Here is a 24,170-nt window from a genome sequence, read left to right on the forward strand (position 1 = left end):
AGTTAAAAAGGATGGTAATATTCCGAATCACTATTTTTGAATATAATTAATATATTTAAAATATGTTGAAAACTTTACAAAGAGAAGCATTTTTTTGAAGTAACACATGCAAACAGTATTGCAAAACACGAAAATAAAAGTATGTCAGGCTTTCTTGATATTGAATTTTTGTCTAAAAAATTCACTCTAATCTGTCAAATTTCTAACATTTATAATGAATCCGCAAGACAGGATCTTTTTAAACGTTAAATATTTTTCAAGGAAAAATCTCGATGGATCCATACATAACGATTATTTATAAATAAGAACCCCTCTTGTTTAATTTATTGACGTTGTTGACTTTACTCCATTGGTCATTTAATATTTTTTCGGAGGGTTAGATATTAAATTGCTTATTTTTTGGTCCTTGGGGAAGAATAAAATTGCTGTCCCTCGATAGAGGTGCAGACCTTGGAAATCGTTGCCACTGGCAGGGCTTCGAACTCTACCATCTTCCTTACTACCTCGGGACAACAGTTTGATTGCTTCCGCCGTATAGTCGTGAAATAAATGTATAAATGTATAATGTCACCTCCAACAAAGTCAGGGGACAAAATTTTATTGTTTCGCCTAATTTTGTTTACAGAATTCTCAGAGGACTTGAATAACTTTTTTTTTAATAAAAATCATCGTAAATGTATAGTAAAATTAATGCAACTTCTTCGCTCACGTTCTTTTGGATCTGCAATTTGCAATTGGATATTCAAAGCTTGCACATAACGGAACAGATGTACATCATGTGTTATAGTACTCTGGAATAAAAAGAAATCGTTAAGAGCATGCAAAATTTTTATTTTTAAATGCTATTTTCAAAAGAGGGAAATAAGTTTGCACCTAGAGCAAATGACTAACCCCTTGTTCAATGCTTTGTTGTTGGAACAAATACATGTAGGTTAAAAACTAAAAGTGATTCGTCATATGGGAAAATCACAGTTTACAGTTTGTGGAAGACGTTCTCGTTGCGTTCATTGTCTGTTCAAGATCCTTAAATTATATCTTTTGCCTCGTTAAGAAACCGCGCGATCTCAGAAATAATAAAAACATATTGGGTCAAAGGTATACATTTCATCTCCAGAAACACTGTAATGTCTTGTGATGGATTGGTGGTAATTAGTCGCAATTTTCAAATAAAGAGTCAATGAAGTTTGAAATTTCATAGCACACTAAGAACCATGACGAAGGCGTTTTAACCTTTTTAAGGTTAAAATGTAAATGCAGGGTGGATTACAAATCCCGCCATTTTGGCTTTGAGAATAAGCTTATGATTGTCATTTTTGTCAGTTTTAACATTTGCAAGGATTTTTCCCCTTTTTTTAATATACAGGAAATTTTCCAGACATATATGCAAACTTTTTTTCCGCCCATACGATAAACGTCAAGAAAATAAAAATGTGCAAATCAGAAAAAGTGCCATTTTTTTCAATCGAAAACATAAAGAGATCTGCATGGATTAGAACGTTCTCATAAGTACATAAAGTATGCGAATTCTGTTTGTTCGTTTTACAGGGTACGTCAATCATAAAATGCAAAATACACTTTTTATTGCTTGTTTGACTAATTTGGGGATTTCAGAAATTTAAGATAATTCTTAAATTTCATGACCGCCCGATAAATGTCAAAAAATTATAAATCTTTTTCATCCAGAAATTCCCTTTTTCTTTATTTTTATTTATAGTGGTATATTATTAACTTGGGGAAAAGTGACCTGTTTAGAAATGGGTGATAAAAAAGTTTAAGAATGTCGGTTTCCGTTTTTAGGCTCATCACTCCCCGAAAATGCAGCGGAAAAACGCTTTTCTTATAATGCATTTAACTGAGATTTTTTTTTCCATTATAAGAATTTTTGGGAATTCTTTAGAATAGTCTTCCAAACTATGCCGAATAATATTCTCAGTTTTATAATTATTCGAGGACCCAATGATACGTTAGCAACACTACTAAAACATTTATCTAAAAAAGTAATCTTTTATATATCAAAATTCGGTCAACGAACTTAATAAGAAGACGTTTCAACGAACATAAAATACTTAATTGACATAAGCCTGATAAACTTTCGTTACGAGAGATGATTATACAGGAATAAAAACTGTCCATTTTTAATATCGTTCGCAAAATCTTCACATGACAAAGACTGCAAGCGGTCTAATTGTAGATAGATCCAAATAACTCTTTAATGGGTAGGTCGACACAGTACTTCTCGTGTTTCTTGCTTTTTTATATCTTTGTGATTATCTTTCAGGTTCAAGAGTCATATTTCTTTGATTTTTTTAAAAGAAGAAAATGTCCCAACTTGGTTTGGGTTGTATAAGTTTTTTTTTCTTTTTCATTTTCATTTTGCATATGCCCCTGAATTTTTATATATATATTTTTTTAAATTAACAAAAATAACATTTATGAAATAAAATACTTTCATCGTTATAATTAATGTTAAATTCAAAATATGTTTTCTATAATTTATTGCAAGTCAGTTGATTCTTCAAATACATTTTCAGGTGCGGATCCAGGTATTGAAGTTAGAGGGGGCGCCAAAAGTAGGCAAGGGGTCTGGGGGCCGCCTTGAGGCCCCCAGTGGGTCCAAGGCGAAGCCCTGGAAGGGGCTCAGGGGGCGAAGCCCCCGGAAGCTCCTGGATTCTAGAGATTTTGTTGGGTAAAAATGAGGTCTACCAAGTATACATATTTACATTTTCTAAACGAAACTGTGATTTACGTTAACTTTGACAATTTTTTTTTGGGGGGGGGGGGCCTTAAATCCGCCACTGTTTTTTCCCAATAGGACCTATATAGCTGACCCTTTTCAGGAAAAAAAAAACGAATTTTGTTTCTCTCTCTCTCTCTTCAGAAAGAAATTTGTTTATAAAAAATGGCATTGTGAAAAAAGTTTGTACAAGACTTAGCACGCTTTAGAAAAATGGACTTAGGCCTTTTTAGTATGTGTGGGGTATTGAAAAATATGTATGAATAATTGAGAACATCTAGCAAAATATAATTGTAGGCAAGAATGCATAAATGAGTGCCATTTTATATTACTATTTCATGAATACTTATTTCTTTCAGAAAATAAAGTATGGAAAGCATCTGCATGTTTAATTTTTACATTACATCCATGTATATGTACTGTGGAACAAACATGTATCTAGTATTTAAAAAAATATTATATTGATTATTCTGAAAAGCAAAATTTGGCAAGTCAAAAAAAAAACTATATAGTGACATTACAACATAAAATTTGATATACGTTTGGGTTCACATGAAAATATTTTGTGGATTTAAAATATAAGTGGACTTTTTTTGTTTTTGTTTAGTAATTGTTGGTATCTGTGTTTTTTCGGTCTTTTTCAAAGAAAGCAAATTGAAAAAGGTATTAAATTAATTTGAGTTCATTTCCTGAATTTACTCAGAAATGGCTTTATGAAAGTTATTTCCCTTTGATTCGATTTTTCTTTCTTTTACAGAAGAATTCCTAAAAGGAAAGTAATTCGAAAATATGCTTAAAATTACGTTAAAAGGCGAAAGGAATTTTTTAAAACATAGAAGTGGAATTATATATTGTACCCTTTTCAAAACACAGTATAAAACTAGCAAAATTATAAAGGAACTTATTGCATTTTACCTTATTTTGTGCAACTCCAAAGACCGGGAAATTGAGTGCAATTTATGACGTCATATTATCGTTTGTGACGTTTTATGTGGACGGATATTTGCTTTGCACAGATTTCAGCTTGATCAAGATGATGTCTTACAATATTGCATACATCGTAGCTTGTGTGATCATTTTTGCTGTTTACGCAGCGCCGTTAGAAAAAGGAAACATTGAGAAGTCTTCCGATGGTAAGTAGTTTTGAAACAGACGCCCAAAAGAAAGGGGACTGTACTGGCTGTAGTGCTATATTGTATAGTTGGATATCATGATAACTATTTTACTTCTAGTTTTATAAAGAAGTACAATACTAGTAATGAGATTATACTACGTACTGCTCCTTCTGATAGCTGCAGCTGTGACAGCTCTAAAAATAAGACATATTTCTAGACTTGTTTTTTGCATCGAAAAGGTAGGGGTAATTTATTCTCTTTAGAGAAGTGGACAGGCTTTCGTCTACATCCATGTAGGCGAAAGCCTGTCCACTTCTCTAAGAGAATAGGGGTAATTGTGAACAACAATATAGCATGTAGGAAGATGATCAGGGACCGGGAAGGATTTCTTCAAAGTCAAAATATTCTGTTTATATAAAGAACCGGGCAACCCTACAAAAGATTTTTAATGATCATGAAACCAAGACCTTAAGCTTGCATTGAAAGGGAGGTCAGGTTTTCTGTTTTCTCTTTTCATGATAGGAGAAAGGGTGAAATAATCTCAAGTATCCAGGATTAAATGGGGGGGGGCATAACGTAGTTGGGGGGGGGGGGCGCATTGAGACCCCCAGTGGCTCCAGAGGACCTGGTCACAGTGGTGGGGACCCAGGGGACATCTTTTACACTTTCAGAGAAACTATGATTTATACTATTATAACTTTGTCTTTTTAAGGGGGTCGGGTGCACCACCCTTAGGCCTATATCCCACTCGGCACACCTCGGCCGATTCATTCCATTATACCTTGATGAAAGCACGGGATCAGCCGAGGTTTGCCAAATGCAAGCTTGCCACGATTACTTGTAATAGATCCAGACTGAGAATGCCAACCTAACAACCTAATTAGGAAAACAAATGTTATAATACTAGGCCTACTAGCTACTTCTTAAATGTAAATGTTTACCTACCATTACTTTATTATAATTTAATTTTTTCAGATTCATTACGAGATAAGAGAAGTTCAGAGTTATTTCCTTTGGACCATGAGAACAAAATAGCAGAAGAGGTGGGTAGAAAATCTGTAAAAAGAATTTAAATTTTAATGATTAAAAATATAATTGATTCCTGCGTATTGGTTGATACATTTAAACAGTTTCAATCATTCATGCACTCAAGGATAATATTAATATTTCCCTTCATCTGGGACCTATCCTCCGATAATCTGACCACACCCATGTTTTCCATGACTCTTAAAACTGTAAAATCTTGAGATATTAGTACTATGCTTAAGGAGGCTAGGGGGTCAACAAATTACAGTATTTCCTTATTAACCACCAGATATAACTTAAATTTTGGTTGAAACTGTTTTAGTTTTGAAATTTATCCTTTTATTATATCTTGTATCAAACATTTACTGAAAATGGCCACAACCAATCTTTACAATGGTATCAAACATTAACACAATTAACTCCTTCAATGATGGTCAAAGGGAGATAATTGAAAGTAGCCTTTTGTATGCTCTGCTCAATACAAGTATACTGGATTAATACGTTAGTGTTTGACATATACTCAGTATGCGGCATCTGTTTTTATAAAAGTATATAATTTATGACAAAAATATAGTGCATTGAATAATTAAACATGTTAAATGACGTTTTCAAAACAAAATGCTACTGGAGTAAGAAAAATATAATAATCATAGCCTACCTACTGTAGTACCGTAACTTCCCTGATTTTTTGAAACGTTATCAAAAGTCAGAACTGCTTGTTTTTCACCCAAATAAAAATGGCATGGACAAGAGGCCCATGCACCACAAAACTAGTATATTAATATAGTAGTCTTGGTCCATCGTTCTTCAGATTTTTTTTCTTCAGTTTAATATCGTGTCCAGAAATGATATGAGCTTTTAACACAGGCAATTCAACTGAAGTGCGCCAAAAAGGGAATATTAACTTTCAAAAAGGAAAGAAAAATGATATCAATTTTTGGTTTTAAAAAATTTGGCCACAAGACTCATACAAGAAATTTTACATTGTCGATATAAAAATTAAAAAAAAGTCCTGTTGTTATTTTTTCTGTCTAATTTTGTCAATGAAAAATAGAGGGCATTGATAGGGAGAACTCTTGTTAAATATTATTGAATATAATTCAGTATAATGAATATAATATTCATCATACAATGTTTTTCAGGACAATAAAATAGATGATGCACTGGAGGATAATGTACAACGCAGAAACTCCGACGAAAACAACAAGGATTTAGATTTGGACTCGGCAAAAACAAATGATGCTGCTGGTGAGAATAGTATGGAGAAAAGGGATATCGATGATGAAGATGGTGATGATTTAGAAAAGAGAGAAGATGAGGATGCTGCTGACAATGCTTTAGAGAAAAGAGAAGATACTGATGATGATGACAATGATGATGATTTAGAGAAAAGGGATGATGAAGATGATGATGGAGATGATGATTTAGAGAAAAGGGATGCTGATGATGACGACGATGATGATTTAGAAAAGAGGGATGCTGATGATGACGATGATGATTTAGAAAGAAGGGATGCTGATGATGAAGACGATGATGATTTAGAAAAGAGGGATGCTGATGATGACGATGATGATGATTTAGAAAAGAGGGATGCTGATGATGACGATGATGATGATTTAGAAAAGAGGGATGCTGATGATGACGATGATGATGATTTAGAAAACAGGAATATGGATAGTGAAGAAGATTTAGAAAAAAGAGATGATGACGATAATGATGATGATGATGATGAATTAGAAAAAAGAGGTGATGATGATGAGGATGAAGATGATGAATTAGAGAAAAGGGGTGATGATGATGAAGAGGATGATGATGATTTAGAGAAAAGGGGTGATGATGATGATGATGATGACAATGATGATTTAGAAAAAAGAGAAGATGATGATGACAACAATGAAGATAAAAGAGAAACTGCTGGAATAGATGTTGATGATGAAGATGAGGAGGAAGATATTGATGTAAGTGGACAATCAAAAAGAAGTGCTTCTGAGACTGAATCTGATGTTGATATAGAAAAACGTGATGTTTCCAATGTCCAAAGAGTAAAACGTGATATTAACGATGAAATAGAAGATGAAGATGTAAACGACGAAGACATTCAGGACGAAACATTACGGGAGGTCAATGAAGATGATGATGAAGATATTGACTTTGAAGGTATGGACAATAATAACATCGAAATAAGAAACGCTGATGATGATGAGGATAGTGACGAGAACAGTAGGGATGGTGAGGACAATGAGGAAACAGAGGATATTGCCAGCAATGAGGAGGGGAAATTAACAAGAGGGGCATCAAATGAAGCAACAAATATCGAGTCAGGTGAAGATAAAGGAACAAGGGCGGCAGAAGATAAGGATGGCACTAAATCAGGGAGCTTTGACAAACTGATGGAGGAACTGCAAGACTTGACTTCCAACACAAACAGTGAAAGCAAACGGGAAGATTCAGCAAGTGTGGACAGTAACGCAGAAAAGAGGGGTGATAATAACCAAGGGGGTCCTAATACTACTTTATCAGCAGAGCAGATCCAACAGGAGATAAACAAATTATTGAAACAGACCAAATAACTGAAAATGTGCTTAAAACATTAATTAGAATGTATGTTTATCAGACACTACTGAAATGAAATAAGATAAAAGAAATAATTGTGTAGACAGTATAAATTAAATATAATTGTGATTCTATAATTAAATTCCTTTGTACAACTATATTTTTGTATTAATTTGATATATTGAATTTTTGATTTGTTTAATTAAAAGAAAAGAAAAAGAAATATAGCTTATTTGCCAAGTCACACATGAAGCCAGACATGGAGATATCATTACATGTATAAGAAGATTGTCAAAAAATAAATGATTTTGTAATAAAGCTGATACACGTGTATTTGATTTCTGAACAATTTTAAAAACAAGTTCAGTAAAATGTGTCTCATCACAATACCATTGATTTCAAAGAAGTTTGGCAAATCAAGCAACTTTCACTAAAATTAAACTAAATTTCACATTGTGTAAGGCAAGATTTTGGAATAAGCAACATTTAGATTAGACAAGATCGGCTGTAGTATTAGTATCAGTTTTACTTCATATTTTGAAAGAAATTATTCTAAGAGTAAGAAAAGATTGTTTTGAAATTGACATGGATCAAAGCAAGGCCATTCCAAGTTTCTTCTATGTTTAGCGTCCGTGTGCGCCTTGGTTTTTGACACCCCATATAAGAAAAAACACAACATCTGGATCCCTGAAATTGATTGATTTTGTCGAAATTTTTGAATTTCGTCAATTTCTCCAAATAATTCTATACAGTAAGTTATATTGCGTGTATTTTAAGCATTTAATCCCTTGTTTTTGCTTAATAATAGATATTTCTTCTATTAAAGCAGTTTAGTTCGATCAAATCATTTGAAGCGAGTCATTTTTATGACTTTTAAGCCTGTGTTTTATGTTTTGGCTAGTGTGTTTTTTGCGAATAGGTAGGTAGGTTTTTGAAAGATTGGTGGATAAACAGAGAAAAAACTTGGAATGGCCCAATATTAATTATTATTATATATATAGAGTCTGAACAATTTTTTCAATCATGCACAGTATAATAGTTTTAAGTTTGAGCAAAAATGAGGAGAACATTATCCTGAATTAAAGGCAGCAAACTGGGCGAGATCTGAAAATACATCTAAAGATATTTTCTCTGAAAAACTACATGTATTAGGAAGCTGTTAGGTATATCTTGGAAATTTGTAACTATAGAAGCCTCCTACTAAAAGCAAGCAAACTGAACAAATAATTTTAAACAAAAAATAGAATGTGATGCCCCCCATTTGGTAGTTTATTGTTAGGGTTAAATTTTCTCAAATGCAAGTCAAACTCCAAAGGTCAAGGTCAAAGGTATTGGTACCCACAGTAAAGTCTTGTTACAAGGAATACACCTGTGAAATATGAAAGCCCTAGTTCTAACTGTTCAAAAGTTATGGCCAAGTTTTTAAAAAGTGGGTCAAACTAAAAGGTCAAGGTAAAAAATATTTATACCTTCTGAAAGGTCTTACATGTACCACATTGAATATACATATAAAGTATGAAAGCCCCAGCTCAAACTCCTTGAAAGTTATGGCCATGGTAAAAGTGTGGCATTTTTTTTTTTTGTAAAAGTAGGTCAAACTCCAAGGTTTAGAAGTGCATTCCTTGTGACCTTTCTTTGGGTACCACCAAATTTAACCTTGGCCATATCTTTCGAGCAGTTGTTGCTATAGCTTTCACACTTCAGTTGTGTATTTATCAGAATAAGGCCTTTCCATGGATATAAAAAAATTTGACCTGTGAAATGTGAAAGCCATAGCCCCATTCAGTCAAAAGTTATGGGCAAGGTTAAAGCTTTTGCGGACAAACAGACAGCTAATCAGACAGAATTTTGACCTTAACATACGTAGGAGGTTGACCTGCTTTTGAATAAAAAGTAATCTTGGTCATAACTTTTGAATATTTGGTGTTAGTGCTTTAATAATATGTGTGTTTCATATGACAAGGCCTTCCCCTAAATACATTGTACCTTTAATTTGACCTTTATACGTTGACCTTTTGAGTTTCACCCACATATTAAAAAAATGGAACTTTGCCATTTGCTTGGGCTTTCACAAGTATATTCATTTCTTGATACATGTCCTTTCAATGGGTAGTAATATATTTCATATCTTGACCTTGGAGTTTGATTTGCATATGAGAAATTTCAACCTTACCTGCTGATATTTAGTTCTGGTGTGTTTTCTCCAATTTTAAGACCCATTTTGATTTGAAAAGTGAACACTATAAGGTACATGTATGCCTTAATCGGTATCTGAATTTTAATTTTCGGTACCACCACCCCCGATAAAATTATAATAAATAAATCAATTTTATACACAGTTTCCAATACGAGATTTAAGAAATTTTCGGAAAAATCAATGTCATTTTTTACAAACTTTATGGCAAGACCTTCATTTCGTGAGACAATTTTATTTTCTGTGTGAAACATTTTTCAAGTGCTTTAGCAGCCAATAACAATTCAAAAAATTTATTTTCACTCGTGGCCAAATATTTGTCGAGACTTCTAAATCGGTTCCATAGCCTTTTTAAATTGTGACAAGTCTCCTCATATAGAAGCCGATAACTGGATTTCGTTGTAGAAAATTGCGTAAACTTATCACAACATTACCTTTAATCAAACAAATATGTGTACGTAACCGTTTAATCTCATACCTTTGTTCCTTCTGGTCTCCAAGACCAGTTGACTTTCACCATTAACCCCGTATCCGTTGCTCTTGTACTATTGCCGCCAAACTAAACATGGATAGTGCAGTTTGACGTTTTTAGAGCTAATTCTTGCCCTGACTCTATGCAGATACAAACACTTCGTCATTGTTTGCGTAAAGGCTGGGTATAACTTCATACTAGGGCATGGTAAAACATCAGACGGTGGTCACGAAGTGAAGGAACTCTAACCCCAAACACCCTCCCTCCCCTTGTAATGCAGTGTTTTATAATTACTTATGAAATAAATCATCCCATGCTATAGAAAATTGGGTCAAAAGTACAGTCATGGGGAAGAAAAACGTTTCTTTTTTCATCATTGAGAACAAGTTGTCGAAGGCAAAACCTTTTATATAAATCATGCCTTGTCTTCCAATTCACTAAATATTCGTCTCAAACTACTAGTAATTTATTGAGATGTTCACATATATTAACAAATTACTATGCTAAAAATTGGATCAATGAATAAATTACAATGAACGACTGCATCATTGAGTTTGGACAGTTTACAAATGTGCGAGTTTGTGCAACTATTTTATTTGAAATTGACAATTCACATAAGTTAACCCCAATATATCAATCATAATAATACGACCTGAAATGATTTTTTTTTTTATAAACTTAAATGTTTAAGTCGTATCCATTTCCCCGGTTTTCTCGTCAGCATTGTCTGTTTCCATATCCATCTCATGTTTTTCTTTCAATTCTTTCATCTTCTTTTCTTCATCTTGCAACAATTTTTGTACATCTTCCTTTTCTTCTTCATTCATCCCATCCTCTTTCCTTTCCTTTCCTTCCGTTTCCTCTGTATCTATTCCTAACCTTTCCTTTTCCTCTTTCTGTGAATTCTTTTTCATTTGTTCCTCCTTTTTCTTCCATTCCTCGTTAGAAGCTTCGTCAATATCCTCGCCAGAATCGTCCATTTTCTTTCTTTTGTCTATGTCTGCCTGATTCTCTAAGGATTTTTCGACCATTTTGTCCACCTTTGCACTTGAGACCAACTCGTTTGTATCGTCATCCGGGGAACTGTAACCTGCCTCCATCTTTCTGACGTAATCTTTCAGTTGCTCGCGATCTTTGTCACTTTTGATGGTCTCTAGCCAGTAGCGAACACAACTCTCTAGTGTATTTTCTAACGTTTCATTTTCCATCGCTTCCTGCAAAGTAAACTCCACAAACGGACGCTTGTAATGTTCATAACCAAATTCTCCTAGAAACTTCAAAATCCTGGTTATCCTTAAATAGTTATGGTAGGACCTGCAAAAGACCAAAATAAATGTACTGTCAAGGAACAGTTCTTCTCTGGCTACCAGAAAGGACTAGGCCGTCGTCTCAAGACACGTTTGCGACAATGGGAATAGGCCTATTATCTAACTTTTAAAATCTGTGTCCTTTTCTTTTGACTCAATTCATCACGTCCTGTAAGACATACATGACAAGCAATGCATTTCTCGTGCTGGTCAACAAAAACATATGTTCCTACTATAGGGTATATTGTTGACTTTTATTGCCTAATTTGCAAGCATTGCAAAGAATACAACGTGGGGCCAAGTATGATCCAGATTCTAGAAGGTCATTTACAAAATTTGCAATCTTGACATATCAAATTAAAATACACAGCTTTGTGTCAAGGTAAACCTTGACATTTTGTGTCGATGAAGGTGGCAACCCCAACTTACGGTGTACGACCGCTTACAAACTTTCGAAATATTCCATGCATCAGGCGCGGATCCAGGATTTGGAATTAGGGGGGGCGCCAAAATTAGGCAAGGGGTCTTTGAGGCCCCCAGTGGGTCCAGGGCAAAGCCCTGGTGGGGGCCCAGGGGGCGAAGCCCCCGGAAGCTCCTGGATTCTAGAGATTTTGAAGGGTTAAAATGAGGTCTACCAAAGCCCTGGTGGGGGTCCAGGGGGCGAAGCCCCCGGAAGCTCCTGGATTCTAGAGATTTTGAAGGGTGAAAATGAGGTCTACCAAGTAGACATATTTGATTTACGCTAACTTTGACAATTTTAGGGGGGGCGCGCGCCGGGTGCGCCCCCCCTTAAATCCGCCACTGCGCATATTAAATTTATCCAATCCAAAGATGACTGAAAAGAAAGAGGGATATCATTCTCGCATATACATGTACACAGCATTTCATGTTATGTGGATTCTGTATAAGAGATTGATTTGCTTTTATAACCAAAACACTGTTACCGATTGTGCACTAGGAAAGGAATTTCTGAAGAGTTTGTTTGAACATGCTGAAGAGACCCTTAAATTCTCTCTCCCACATAGTAATGCAGCGACAGTAAATCCTGCACTGATTAAACAAATACATCAGATAACTATTATTGAATATTGAACACTTACGGATTTGTCGGCTTATCTTACAAATCTGAGTAACGCCAAAGGCATTTTACTTATTCAGGTACAACTTATTTTTTTATTTTTTTTCGGCAGCAGTCCCATTTAATACAGTTGTAATATATGTTCTACAGATGTTTGAAATAAACATCTTTAACTTATGCTAGCTTTATTTCTTTAAGGGCAGTAGACCCAATTCATATACTTGTACATGCATGTTTTAGGGGAGTTGATATAAGGAATCATAGTCTAGTTAGTAGAGTATGCCAGGGCATCAACGATGGTTGGAAATGTTTGATGATTTGCATATTCGTCCGTTATGCATAAATTATCCCATGTTTCCAACTAACGTTGATGTCCCTGGACTTTACATGCATATTAGGCCTCCCTAGCGTCAGACACATAGGCAGACGCGCACAAGATTTACATGCGTATTGGGCCTACTTAGCTCCTGACCTATCGCGTGGCAACATTTACATTCTGGTAGAATGCTCAAGAAATCAACTCAACTAACTTTCCAAGATTTATCACAGACAAAACAAACAGAAAAGGAAATATTGCAGGTTCATTCCAAAGTCCAGCTTCCATGAGAACAGAATCGCCTCTGCTTTTAAAGCAGCTGGCATACACTTCTTCAATAGAATTATAAATTAAACCTTCTTTCTTATGCTAGCTACATAAAATTCATAAATCAACCCTTGTTTTTTTTCAATACGAACTTGCAGCAAAAGAAGGCTTACATGTATATGATCAGTCAGCATTGCCAAGCTACAGGGATCTTTAAGCCTTTTTTTCAAATTGCATGAAGGGTTACCCTCTGATTGCCTAGACACGATTCCTGCGATAACTAAGGTTGACATTCTATATAAAAAAGGTTAGTCATCAAAGAGGTGTAAATTGGTGTTTTATCATTGTTGATAAGCTAGTTTTGTCGTGTTTACCTATCTGGTTAACTTTACACGAGGTTTTGTTGCCAACTACATGAAAACTACACTTTTGAACAGTATATATCCAGCAAGAGAATTGTAGCCTCTACTTAAGCAGGTAAACAAGTTCTTCATCAACAGGAACAAACAGGAGGTAGTTCGAAACCCAAAGACACAACCATTTGTTCGTTTTTAGCAATAACTCCTATTGATGTTATTTTTGGGCTGTAACCTTTCAAGCAGATGACAAATTATGTTGAAAAAATTCTCGCCATAAATTGATGCATGTAGCACTTGCCGTAACATAACTTAGATGCTTGTGATCAATAAGTAACTTCAATATTTTGTTGAAAACAAATTATATTGAAACCCATAATAAGCAACTTAAAAAATATATCTGATATTTATATTTATATAATATACCGCTTTTGTAGCAACTATTTTCTTTGAACGAGAAAAGTTAACAGGAAACCTTTTCAAAGTATGGAAAGACATTTGTCATCAAACTACACATGTATCTCTGTTTTGTAAACTATATGGGCTTTTATCAAAAGAAACATCTTTGATATTTCCTTGTTCATATTACAGATTAGTGAAGCTATAAGTCTGTGTATGACTAATTGTTTTTTCTCCTTTGATTTTGGGTGCTAATAAAATACTAGACGTCACCGTAAATCATGATTAATTCAAATATTGGCGCCTATTTCGAAAGTTGTAATACCAGGAGTCCGTGGCATTGCGAGAAATCAAAAAGACTCGTGGAGAAAAGGAAAGGAGAGTTTATCGTCATTCCAGACGGCTGTTCATTTGTCACCCAAAGTGTGACAGGCAGATACTCCTAATCATGTATAAATATTTAATTTACACCTTAACAAGGGTCCGAGGGTGACGGCCACTCGTCATGCTATCGCGTTGCAGGAGATAAATGGTCCCTAAACATGTAAATTGTTCTTCCAATACTATGATCCATTCCATGATGCAGGGTTATTATTTCAATAAAAGATATTTTTTGTTTTAAATTTTATTCACGTGGAGAGCATCTTTTCCTGTATAATTGTTTTATTTTTCATGTAAATTTGCAGCCTGTTTCGCGAAAACGGGAGCATTGCCAAAATATAATAAAAATACATAGTCATCGGTAGTTAACTGAAAAAAAAGCCTCTGTTATCACAATGCACCTAGAAACATGACAAATCGCGAAATACGTTAATTAAAAGTAAACAGAGAAACAAAGTTTGGGTTCTATACACCTGTGTGTATGGAAAAAAGATCCACCCTACATTGGAAGGTCTATTATCTGTCTTTGCAGTCCTTTAAATAACACTTTGGGAGGACACACTCACGTCAGGGCGAAAGACTTCAAAGACAAACTTTTTCCAGGTATCAAAAAACGTTTGTTGTATTTTGCACTTAAAAAACGAAACATCAAAAGTGCATAAATCAAAGGCCATATCAACAGCTCTGACAATGCGGAATATTTCTGTGAAATGCCAGGTTAGAGAACGGGGTTAAATTTCTAAATGATTGGGTGGTACACAATTTATTTTAAAGATACAGTGGAATTTTCATGACAAAAAACACCCTGATCTGTAATGGTATGTTTCTTTGGAGGGTGTTAAGACCATGCCTTGCGATTTAAAGCACAAACATTTAAATTACAGGTTCCCTTCATAATAGATATATTATTTATCTGTAAGTAAAAGAATATTACTATACTGCAAAGAGTGTTCACTAGTGCACAAGGCATGGGAAACCTTAAGGGACATTAGGTGCAATGGAAAATTATGGTCTGATTTGGTTGTATCACTTGAAAACAAGATAATGCAGAATACCAGATTTAATTGTATACATAATATAACATTTGACCCCTCCTCCCTGTTCGTAATGGGTGGTGAAATAACTATTTTGCCAAGAATATCTGTTTGTTTTTTCATCAAATATCATATTTATTTGGAGACCCTTCACTGGAATACTGGTATTGCTTGTTGAAGGTGTGTCCTAGATATTGGCTAAAGGTCATATCTGGATAAGTCCCCCAGCAGTAATTATTTTTAAGATGTTAAGGCTATAAAACTTTTACTGGAATGATTTTCAGGCTCTAAATACATGTTTAAGTATATTGTTACTCATGAACTTACAAGTGTAAGTTATCAGGAGCTTTAATCAAGTGATCGTGCACTTTGAAATGTCAAGGTCACCTAGAAATAGGAGGCTGAAATTATGTTCAGGCTATAATTTGAGAACTTTTTCCCAGATCTTTCTTCAATATCTTAAGTTCATTTCCAAAAATTACCTGATTTAATTTTGATTTGAAACAAAGACTCGGGAGAATGAGTTCCAAAAATGGTTCTAAACACTTCAGGAATGCACACTTTGACATGGAAACCAATCAGAGGTATTGGGATGAAAATAAAGTCCAATCATGAAAAGCAGGGGGATTTAAAAGCTAACTTACTTATGCAATACTTTGACAACTAAAGAACATGTAATCGGTATTTTAAAGGAACAGGCTTTAGAAAGTCTAAAGATTATTTGAGTGATGTCACTATGTACTGCAATAGAATTATACAAAGGAATTCAATGTAACCAAGTTTCATACATAAAGATATGTATACAGAACGTGACAGACAGCATTAAACAACTTCAGCATTTAGAGACTTGCAAACGGCAGCCAAGCCATAGCTGAAGTATCTTAATTTAAACATTCAAAGGGTGTTATTTTAGGCTTGATTCATGAACCAACTTCACCTCACATCCCCCCAAATTTTTTTTTTATATTTTTTAAAAATTATTTCTTATAGGTAAATTTTTATGTATACATTTATTTCTATTTTGAATTTTGTTGCAGAGAATTAATTTCAATTTTTTTGACTTCTTATGAAAAAGAGACCATGGAATGATGTCCTGCGATGTCAAAAATGTTTCCTGCAGTTTGCTTTCCATATGCAAGACGGTAATGTGACCAAATTCAAACTTGTGCCCCCCCCCCCCCCCCCCAACTTACCAGTAGTTGCAAGTTTGGTTAAAATTGGCAAAATGGTTCTGGAGAAGAAGAAAAAATTGGAAAACTCTGTAGAAGATTAATGATGTACAATACAGACAGAGAGATAGATACCAAACACTTCTTTTGTTGTAAAAGCTCCTTCAAACCAAACTAAAAATGTTCATTTAATAGATGTACATAAAATTATCAACTTAGAAAACTTAGAAAATTTCCCAAATTGTTTTAGCATCTGCATGTATAATTATGTCTACGTGTACCTGAACTTTTATTGTTGATTTACACAGGAATGAAAATCTTGCAATTGACTAAGAAGGAAAATATTTCTTTAAAAAATGCTACAAGCAATAACCAATCAATAAATCTCCACTTTTAATTTGCATACTCATACATTTGGACCACAGTCCAAAACATTACAAAAGTTAAATCCCTGGTATTTAAGAAATTACTTTGCTGATTTGTGTCCTTATCTGGCTTCTTAAGAGAATTCACCTTCATTTTACATCATTTATTTTTTTTCTCTCTAAATCTCCCTATCTATGTAGTAACTACACAAAATAACTGGGGTCTAATTTAGAGATTTTGTTAGGTGATTTTAACATTCCAAAGGCTATAACTCCACAGGTAGTCTTATTTATGGCGGGGAGGTGAGAAGTGGTTCTTTTTTACACTGCTTCTGTAGGGTTGCTCAGAACTTGCATCAAAACATAGATTAAGGGTCTAACTACTGATTGACAAATAGCAGAGTATCGTGGATAAAGTTGATTATGTGATTTGTGGTTATTGAACTTCACACAAGTAGATCCTGAGAACTATGCAGAGTATTACGTGACATCGGGTCTCTCCTGCAAGTTGGTTAGATAAGCTTTAAGAAGAAACATGGTACTCAGGAGTACAACATTGGTTGCGTAGGCCAAATTTCTGGAATTCCTGTCAAATTTCGGGTCTTTCTAAGGTTATTCTCTTGGACTATCTGAAACCTGTTTGGGGCTATTGACGTCTTTGATGGCAATTTACAGCATAATGCTTCTAAATGGTGATTACATAACGCTCTGTTTGATCCCGTTTTATCAAATTTCTTCAAAATGAATAACAACTTTGATAAATGACTGAGGGGTGAAAAATGTGCAGTATCGATTTTGCTGTTTATTGCTTTTTAAAAGGCCAAGTGTTGTCAATTTTAAATTAGGTAGAAAACCCATGGACTCATTTTTGGCCACACAACAAAATTGTAGGGAATCAATTTAAGAAATTTATAACTAGACTAATGTTTATGAAATATACATGGCCTTGTTAAAATGATAATGAAAATGATTAGATCCTGTCTAAATGACCTTGGATAATGGCCATAATACATTCCAAGATCACCAGTTCCTTCATCTATGCTAAGTATGATTAGACTTTTATCTGTTTCAGTGTTTGCATCAGAAAGTAATAGACTGGACATGAAATCTACACTTCTAATCTCTGTGACCCTTTTAAAACTATATTAGATATAGGATCTTGTCACATCTTCTCTCATTATATGCTAATTTTGTGCTAAGTTTGAAGACCTAGATTCCATTACTTTTATATCAAAAGATAAGAGAAAATTTTTAATTTCTAAAGAGATAAAGAGATGGACCAAGTCAAATCAATACATGTACATGTATTTAGTAGTATAGAAATGTTCAACATAAATATTTTGCAGAATATACAGTTCAAATTTTGCCTTTTAATTTAAATCAAATTATAAATGTGTATGTAGAAGTACTTGTATTTTTAAAATCCACAGTTTTATTTATATAATCTATTACAAATACATGAACATGTATTTATTAAATTTGAATTTTTATGCTTCTTTCGTCTAATTCTGCTTTACCAATCAGCTTTAAGATCAGCCAATAACTTAAACCAATTAAAATTCAATTCAAAGCAAAGCAAAGAGAAATGCCTTTCTTCTGTTGCTTAATTGTGAAAGTCTCGGTCTTCATCTTTCATCATTTTCTGAATACTTAGCTGATTACCTCTGATGTACATTATAAAGATAAACCCCTTGATATGGCTTTCATGTGAAACTTTTACAATGCATGTATAAAGGAAATATGTACATGTATAAAAAACATTCAAAGTGCTGTCAAGTGAGATTTGCAGATTTAACTGATTTTTCACAACCTCTTACAATTGTATTATCAAGCAAGAATGCACCTAAATTTTAAATTACTTATGTAAATCACTTAATTTTCATGAGATTTAATACTCAAGAGACTGTATTTTAATGGTATTGATAAGCAAGCAATTTTTTTTTACAAGATATTGGTTATTGTATAAAGTTTTTAAAAAAATTTCAAGAGCAGATTTTTTTCTTCCATTAAAGAGAAATCAGGAAATTTAATAACCAATATCTTGTAAAAAAAAAAATGGTTACAGTGAAAATTTACATGTTAGAATGGATTTTTTTGGGGGGGGGATTTTTGGAGCAGATGATTTTTCATAAATATGTGAAAAAAACAAGGAGATTAACAGTACCACATAGGCCTATGACAAAGACTAAGTACTACCCAGCAAGGATCCCCTCACAAAATTCAAGTTTATAATCATTAATACATCTCTTTAACACATGGCTCAGGGCATACTTGATTTGAAAGGAAAAGAAAGGTAACTCCTGTAAGTTTTCAAAATCTATGAAATTCAGAAATACGTATGAAGGAAATGTAGATTTAAATACATCTTTGGTATTCCTTCAAACGATTTCTATCTCTTTTTAGGTCACCTGAGTTTACTATCCGTTTTTGTCCTTTATCATTACATGTAATTGTCCTTTGTGCTCCATGTGCAAGCATGGAAACATTTTCAGTTTCATCTCTAAAACCACTGAACACACTTTCAAATAATTTTGGCATATAGCATCTATGGGTGAGAAATTGTGAATATCATGGCACTTGTCCCCCTGGGGCCTGAGAGGTGGGGCTAAAACCATCAAAATTAATGCAATCTTTAAAAATCTTCTTCTTTATTCCTGGACATCAAGCAGTTCAACTACTGTAAATTCCTATTAAATTAAATGCGAGGAATTTATTATCGCGTAATTCGGCGAGAAGCATCACTTGCGAAATAAAATTTCTTGCTTTTATTTTTATGGTGCTGAAATCCATGTAAATTAATTCTCTTTATGAATCGCCCTTTCGCTAATAAATATTCTCGCGATTTGTTGTTAAAGAGCCATATCACGATAATAAGTGCTCGCGAAAAATAAGGAATCTACAGTATTGGCATGGATGTAATCAGCACTGAGCCAGTTCTACTAAAATTGTGAAATTCATGGTTCCAGGGTCAGGTGTTCTGGTGTTAGGGCAAGGCTCTAAAGATTATATTGTGAATATGCATGAATTCTTTGAAAATCTTCTCCTCTGCTCCTGGGTAATAAACCAATGAACTTTGTACATAATTTTGATGGGGAAGAGTGCCTTTTCCAAAACTGTGAATACCTTAGTCCCTCGGTCAGGGGTTCTGGTGTTAGGACAGGGCTCTATAATGATTTATATATTGTGAAAATACATGAATTCTTTGAAATCCTTTCCTCTGCATCTGGGTATAATAATTATTTATCTAAATTCATAGTTATGATGAGCAAGGATCTTTCTTACAGAATTGTGAATTTCAATGTATCTGTGTCAGGGTACCAGGGAGGGGAGGGGTGGCTCTAATAATATTCATGTAATATGTACTGAAAATGAATTTAATTAATGATTTAAAGCTGCTCCTTTTCTAAAATGAAATATGTGGATCCAGGGTCAGGGGTTCCTGTGGGATGGGGGCACTACTGATTATTGCTTGATTAATGCATTTTTTTCTTTGTTCCCCTACTCCATCTCTGGGTATTTAGTAACTGAACTTAAAGCATGCCAATTAAGTTTATATAGTTATTATAACTATATCAACTTAATTGGCATGCTTTAAGTTCAACTTATGATGAGCAATGGTGCCTTTTTCAAAATTGTGAATTTCATGGCCTTTGGTTTAAAACATGCACCAAACTTAATTGTTGGAAAGTTGTAACATGATACTCTGGTGACCTTTACAGTCTGTGCGCTTCTTTTTTTATTACTTTTTTTTATCAATAAAGAATTTATCTCATTTAAATAACATTATAGCCATCTAATTCAAATGAACTAGATTATCTTTTGATCTCTGCTTGACCAATTTATAAACTTACCTATTTAGGTGACTAAATCTTGCTCTCCAGTTGTTAGCCCTACTGACTTGTCCTGTTTTTTCATCCAATTCCATGCCATAGAAGTCCAGCATCATTTTGTACGATTTCAGCACCCGATCAAAAGCCACAGGGTCATCCATTATTGCCTGCACAGGTAAAACATAATGCAATTTAAAATATAATTTTTTTTATACATCTCAAAAAAAAATAAATTGTATTTCTCTAAGTGCAGAGATATATATTTTTGCATGCTGATATTTTCAGCACTATAACAGAAATTCTAATCTTTTATACGAACATTAATTTCACACTGTTGTAGTTCTTGTGCATGGAAATTCATCCCAGTTTCTCTGATTGGAAACAACCTGTTAGGAGAAAAAAAATCAAAATGGTTATTTTTCAGTCCTCTGTGTTAATTTCACATAATGTGAGTATGAAATGCCTTCAAGTAGTAGGTTAATATATCTGAGTAGTTACAATGAAAATGCACACAGATAAGGTTGCATGATTTTAACAACTGATCTTTTCTATGATAAGACGGATTTGATGTGTCTAAACAGGGCTGGGCAAAAATATTGATATTTCGGTATATTGCAATACAATGACAAAGAAATATCAAATTGCCATTTGTTTTTGGAATACTGATATACACCCACAAAGTGCTTGGAAGCAGGAATACTATCATTTGATTAAATTTTAAGAAAAGTTGTCTGAAAGGTTTTTGATTGAGCCAAACAGTAAGACAGAAGCTGTTATGTGGGTGTATTTCAATGTATAACTGTAATTAAATCAACATGATTTTTCCATTTAGTAACTTATCATGTACATTATGCATGTAAATTGATTTTTTTAATAATATAATTTTTGGATATGAACTACTATAAAACCAAATTAAAAATGTCATAGCTAGGTCAAAAAATGCCCTTTTAATTATGTTAAAAGTATTACAATACATATCGCAATACAGTTAAAAATATTGCAATACGAAATCTCTAAGCAATACCCAGCCCTTTGTCTAAATATCCGCTAACTTGAATTGTTTGTATATATCAAAATTAACTTACCATTGTACATAACCATGATGCCTTTCAAGTCTCTCATAATCTCCCCACCATTTTTTGTGAATATTATCTATGAAGTCTCCTGCAAGGCAAGCAAACACATTTTACAATAGCACATCATGTATATCAGTGAAAAGCAACCCTGTCATTACTGTGAAATGTAGAAACCATGCACATTTAAGTGGCATCACACTCTGAATGAAATTAGACAAAATTAAAGAAATAAAAATTGGAAATCTTCCTTTGAGGGAATAAATAAAAAAAATTAATCCAAAAATTATATGAGATAGAGCAATTATTAACATGCCTAAAGAAAGTACAGGTGAGGTATAATATGGTTAGGAGAATGAAAAGAAGAACAAACATTTAACATCAACTTAGATAAAAGCAAACACTGAGAAACTCATGGCCTCTCTTAAAAAGGTGAAATTATAAGCCTGTCATAATCATACAATATAAAAACATGACTGTATGTTTCCACTGTATTAATTCAACCTTTTGAAAAGGCATTTTTCTAGGTCCACAATTAGGGATATAAATTGCTGCCAAGAAGAAAAAAAGTTATTGTTGTGAGCTTTATGGCACTTATAGCTTCTGTTTTAATTATCATTCACTGACATTCACTGATTCAGTTGCACAGTCAAATTATATCGACTGGTCAATATTGTACAGTACATTTTGTGGCAATGCTCACTCATGTCCAGATTAGGAGTGGCCTTGCCTCTCTTTATATTCTGTCCTAGTTCTACCAAATATTACATGTAATGGCCATACTTTACCATCTGGGTAAGATTTCAATTCATTCTTGTAGAACTTCATGTTGTCATTCAATCTTGGATTATCCCTTTTACCCTGAAAGTTGAACAAATACATGTTCATAGATGTTCAGCAAGCACACATAAAATATGCATCAGAATTATGATTTATGATTGCTTAATCAAACAGTGTGCTGTCAAAAAACCCTTCCCTTGCATGTCATTCAATAATGTATTAAATTTATTACTTGACAATTATTTTATAATTCAAAAACTTTGAATTTTAGTATAATATTCCATCATTTACTTGTATTTCTGAATAGCTGAATCATGCAAAAGCACCAAGTCCCAGTTGGAAACAGACATTTTACCAACAAAATTTAAGGTTATACATCATCAACATGTTCAAGTATTTGTTACCTTAGATTCATAAGTATGTTTATTTAATCCTTTTCTTTGTTTATTTTAATTGCTACTTTAAAAAATACTCTAAAATTTGAAACTTTATCTATTGAAAATTTTCTCTTTTGGGGGTGTGTGTTTGTTATAATTTAATTGTTTTAAAAGTAATTACCTAAGAAAATAACCTCCAAATATGTAGACTCAGTTAAAAAAATCTAAAATTTGAAAAAGCTTGGCAAAATTTTCTCTCTTCCAGGTGTGTGTTTGTTACCCTCAATTTAATATGTTTTAAAAGTAATTACCTAAAAAAAAAAACCCCCGCTTTTATATTGTGACTTGTGCGGGGTAAAAAAATATAAAAGCGGGGGTTAGAGTCAGAGGAATCTCGGATTACCAAATATGCTCTTTTTTTAGGCAATATATGTACGCACGTGTAACCATTTACTCACAGATGTTTCCTTTCCAAAAAAAAAATATCAAAATTTAACTTACAGGGTATCCTTTTCTGTACTGTTCCAAATCATTCCTGCGGTAACTTGTAAAATAAGATGATTCATCATCAAGAACGCTTTTCTTCTTTTTCATCTGCAGTGACATGATTGGTAAAATTGTAGCTCAAATTATGGTTCTTGAAAAACACCAGTACACTGAGAAAATATCATTATTAAATACTTCAATGTTTACTACTAGGTAATTGAAAAAGGGTATTGGACACTATAAATTGTCTTGCATTAGTATGGTCATATAAAACAAATAAACAATATTGCCAAAGGGGGTGTCAGATATTGAATGATCAACACGTAAATATTCTAACCAAATGAAAAGCATTTGATTTAGGATAAAAATTACGATTTTCTTTCAACTTTCTTTTTATCTTAATGGAAATGGCTGAACGTGTCCCTATTTCTAAAACCTCATTATCTGATTAGTGATCTTCATATCAGATCAGCAAAATGGCTATAATCAGCCACTGACAGAGTGTCATTGATAGCAGAAAAAAACATACTTTGGGCTTTTTGTCAGATTTGTTCCCTGAAAAAAAGTTCCCCATTTTTGTTTGCTTCAAAGAATCATTTTTGTCTGAATTTATGGAGGATGATTTTCCATCGCTTTTGGGCATTTTTCCGCTTTCGGTTTCAACCGGAAGTGTGACATACAATAAGTAACCAATGTAAACAAAAGTGATAACCAAGAATATTTAGGAACAGACCAAGATTTTTTTTTTACAGAATATTTTCCCCAATATTTTGCACATTTTAAGAAAATATTAAGACAAATATTTTTGTGCGAAAATAAATGACATCTAGCTTTGTACAAATGGCTGCCTCCATCATC

At 33.5% G+C, this 24,170-nt stretch overlaps 2 protein-coding genes across 2 annotated transcripts; one reads left to right on the forward strand and one right to left on the reverse strand.

The window, feature by feature from the left end:
* The first annotated feature begins 3,693 nt into the window (after positions 1–3,693).
* Positions 3,694–7,454, forward strand: LOC134238018 (coiled-coil domain-containing protein 1-like). Its single transcript, XM_062720148.1, has 3 exons — positions 3,694–3,867; positions 4,825–4,892; positions 6,018–7,454. Exons 1-3 carry the CDS (start codon positions 3,768–3,770, stop codon positions 7,443–7,445), a joined length of 1,596 nt encoding a protein of 531 aa, XP_062576132.1. The 5' UTR covers positions 3,694–3,767; the 3' UTR covers positions 7,446–7,454.
* A 3,090-nt stretch (positions 7,455–10,544) lies between these two features.
* LOC134238019 (opioid growth factor receptor-like protein 1) lies at positions 10,545–23,981 on the reverse strand. Its single transcript, XM_062720149.1, has 7 exons — positions 23,842–23,981; positions 23,328–23,420; positions 22,458–22,530; positions 21,682–21,760; positions 20,916–20,982; positions 20,618–20,763; positions 10,545–11,408 (listed from the first exon to the last, which is right to left on the reverse strand). The coding sequence occupies exons 1-7, from the start codon at positions 23,953–23,955 to the stop codon at positions 10,781–10,783; spliced, it is 1,200 nt and encodes a 399-aa protein (XP_062576133.1). The 5' UTR covers positions 23,956–23,981; the 3' UTR covers positions 10,545–10,780.
* Positions 23,982–24,170: the final 189 nt, after the last annotated feature.

Source organism: Saccostrea cucullata, unplaced genomic scaffold (assembly GCF_032062105.1).
Source record: "Saccostrea cucullata isolate Sc308-1 unplaced genomic scaffold, CSIRO_AGI_Scuc_v1 ctg40, whole genome shotgun sequence".
In the NCBI taxonomy this organism is placed as follows: Eukaryota; Metazoa; Mollusca; class Bivalvia; order Ostreida; family Ostreidae; genus Saccostrea; species Saccostrea cuccullata.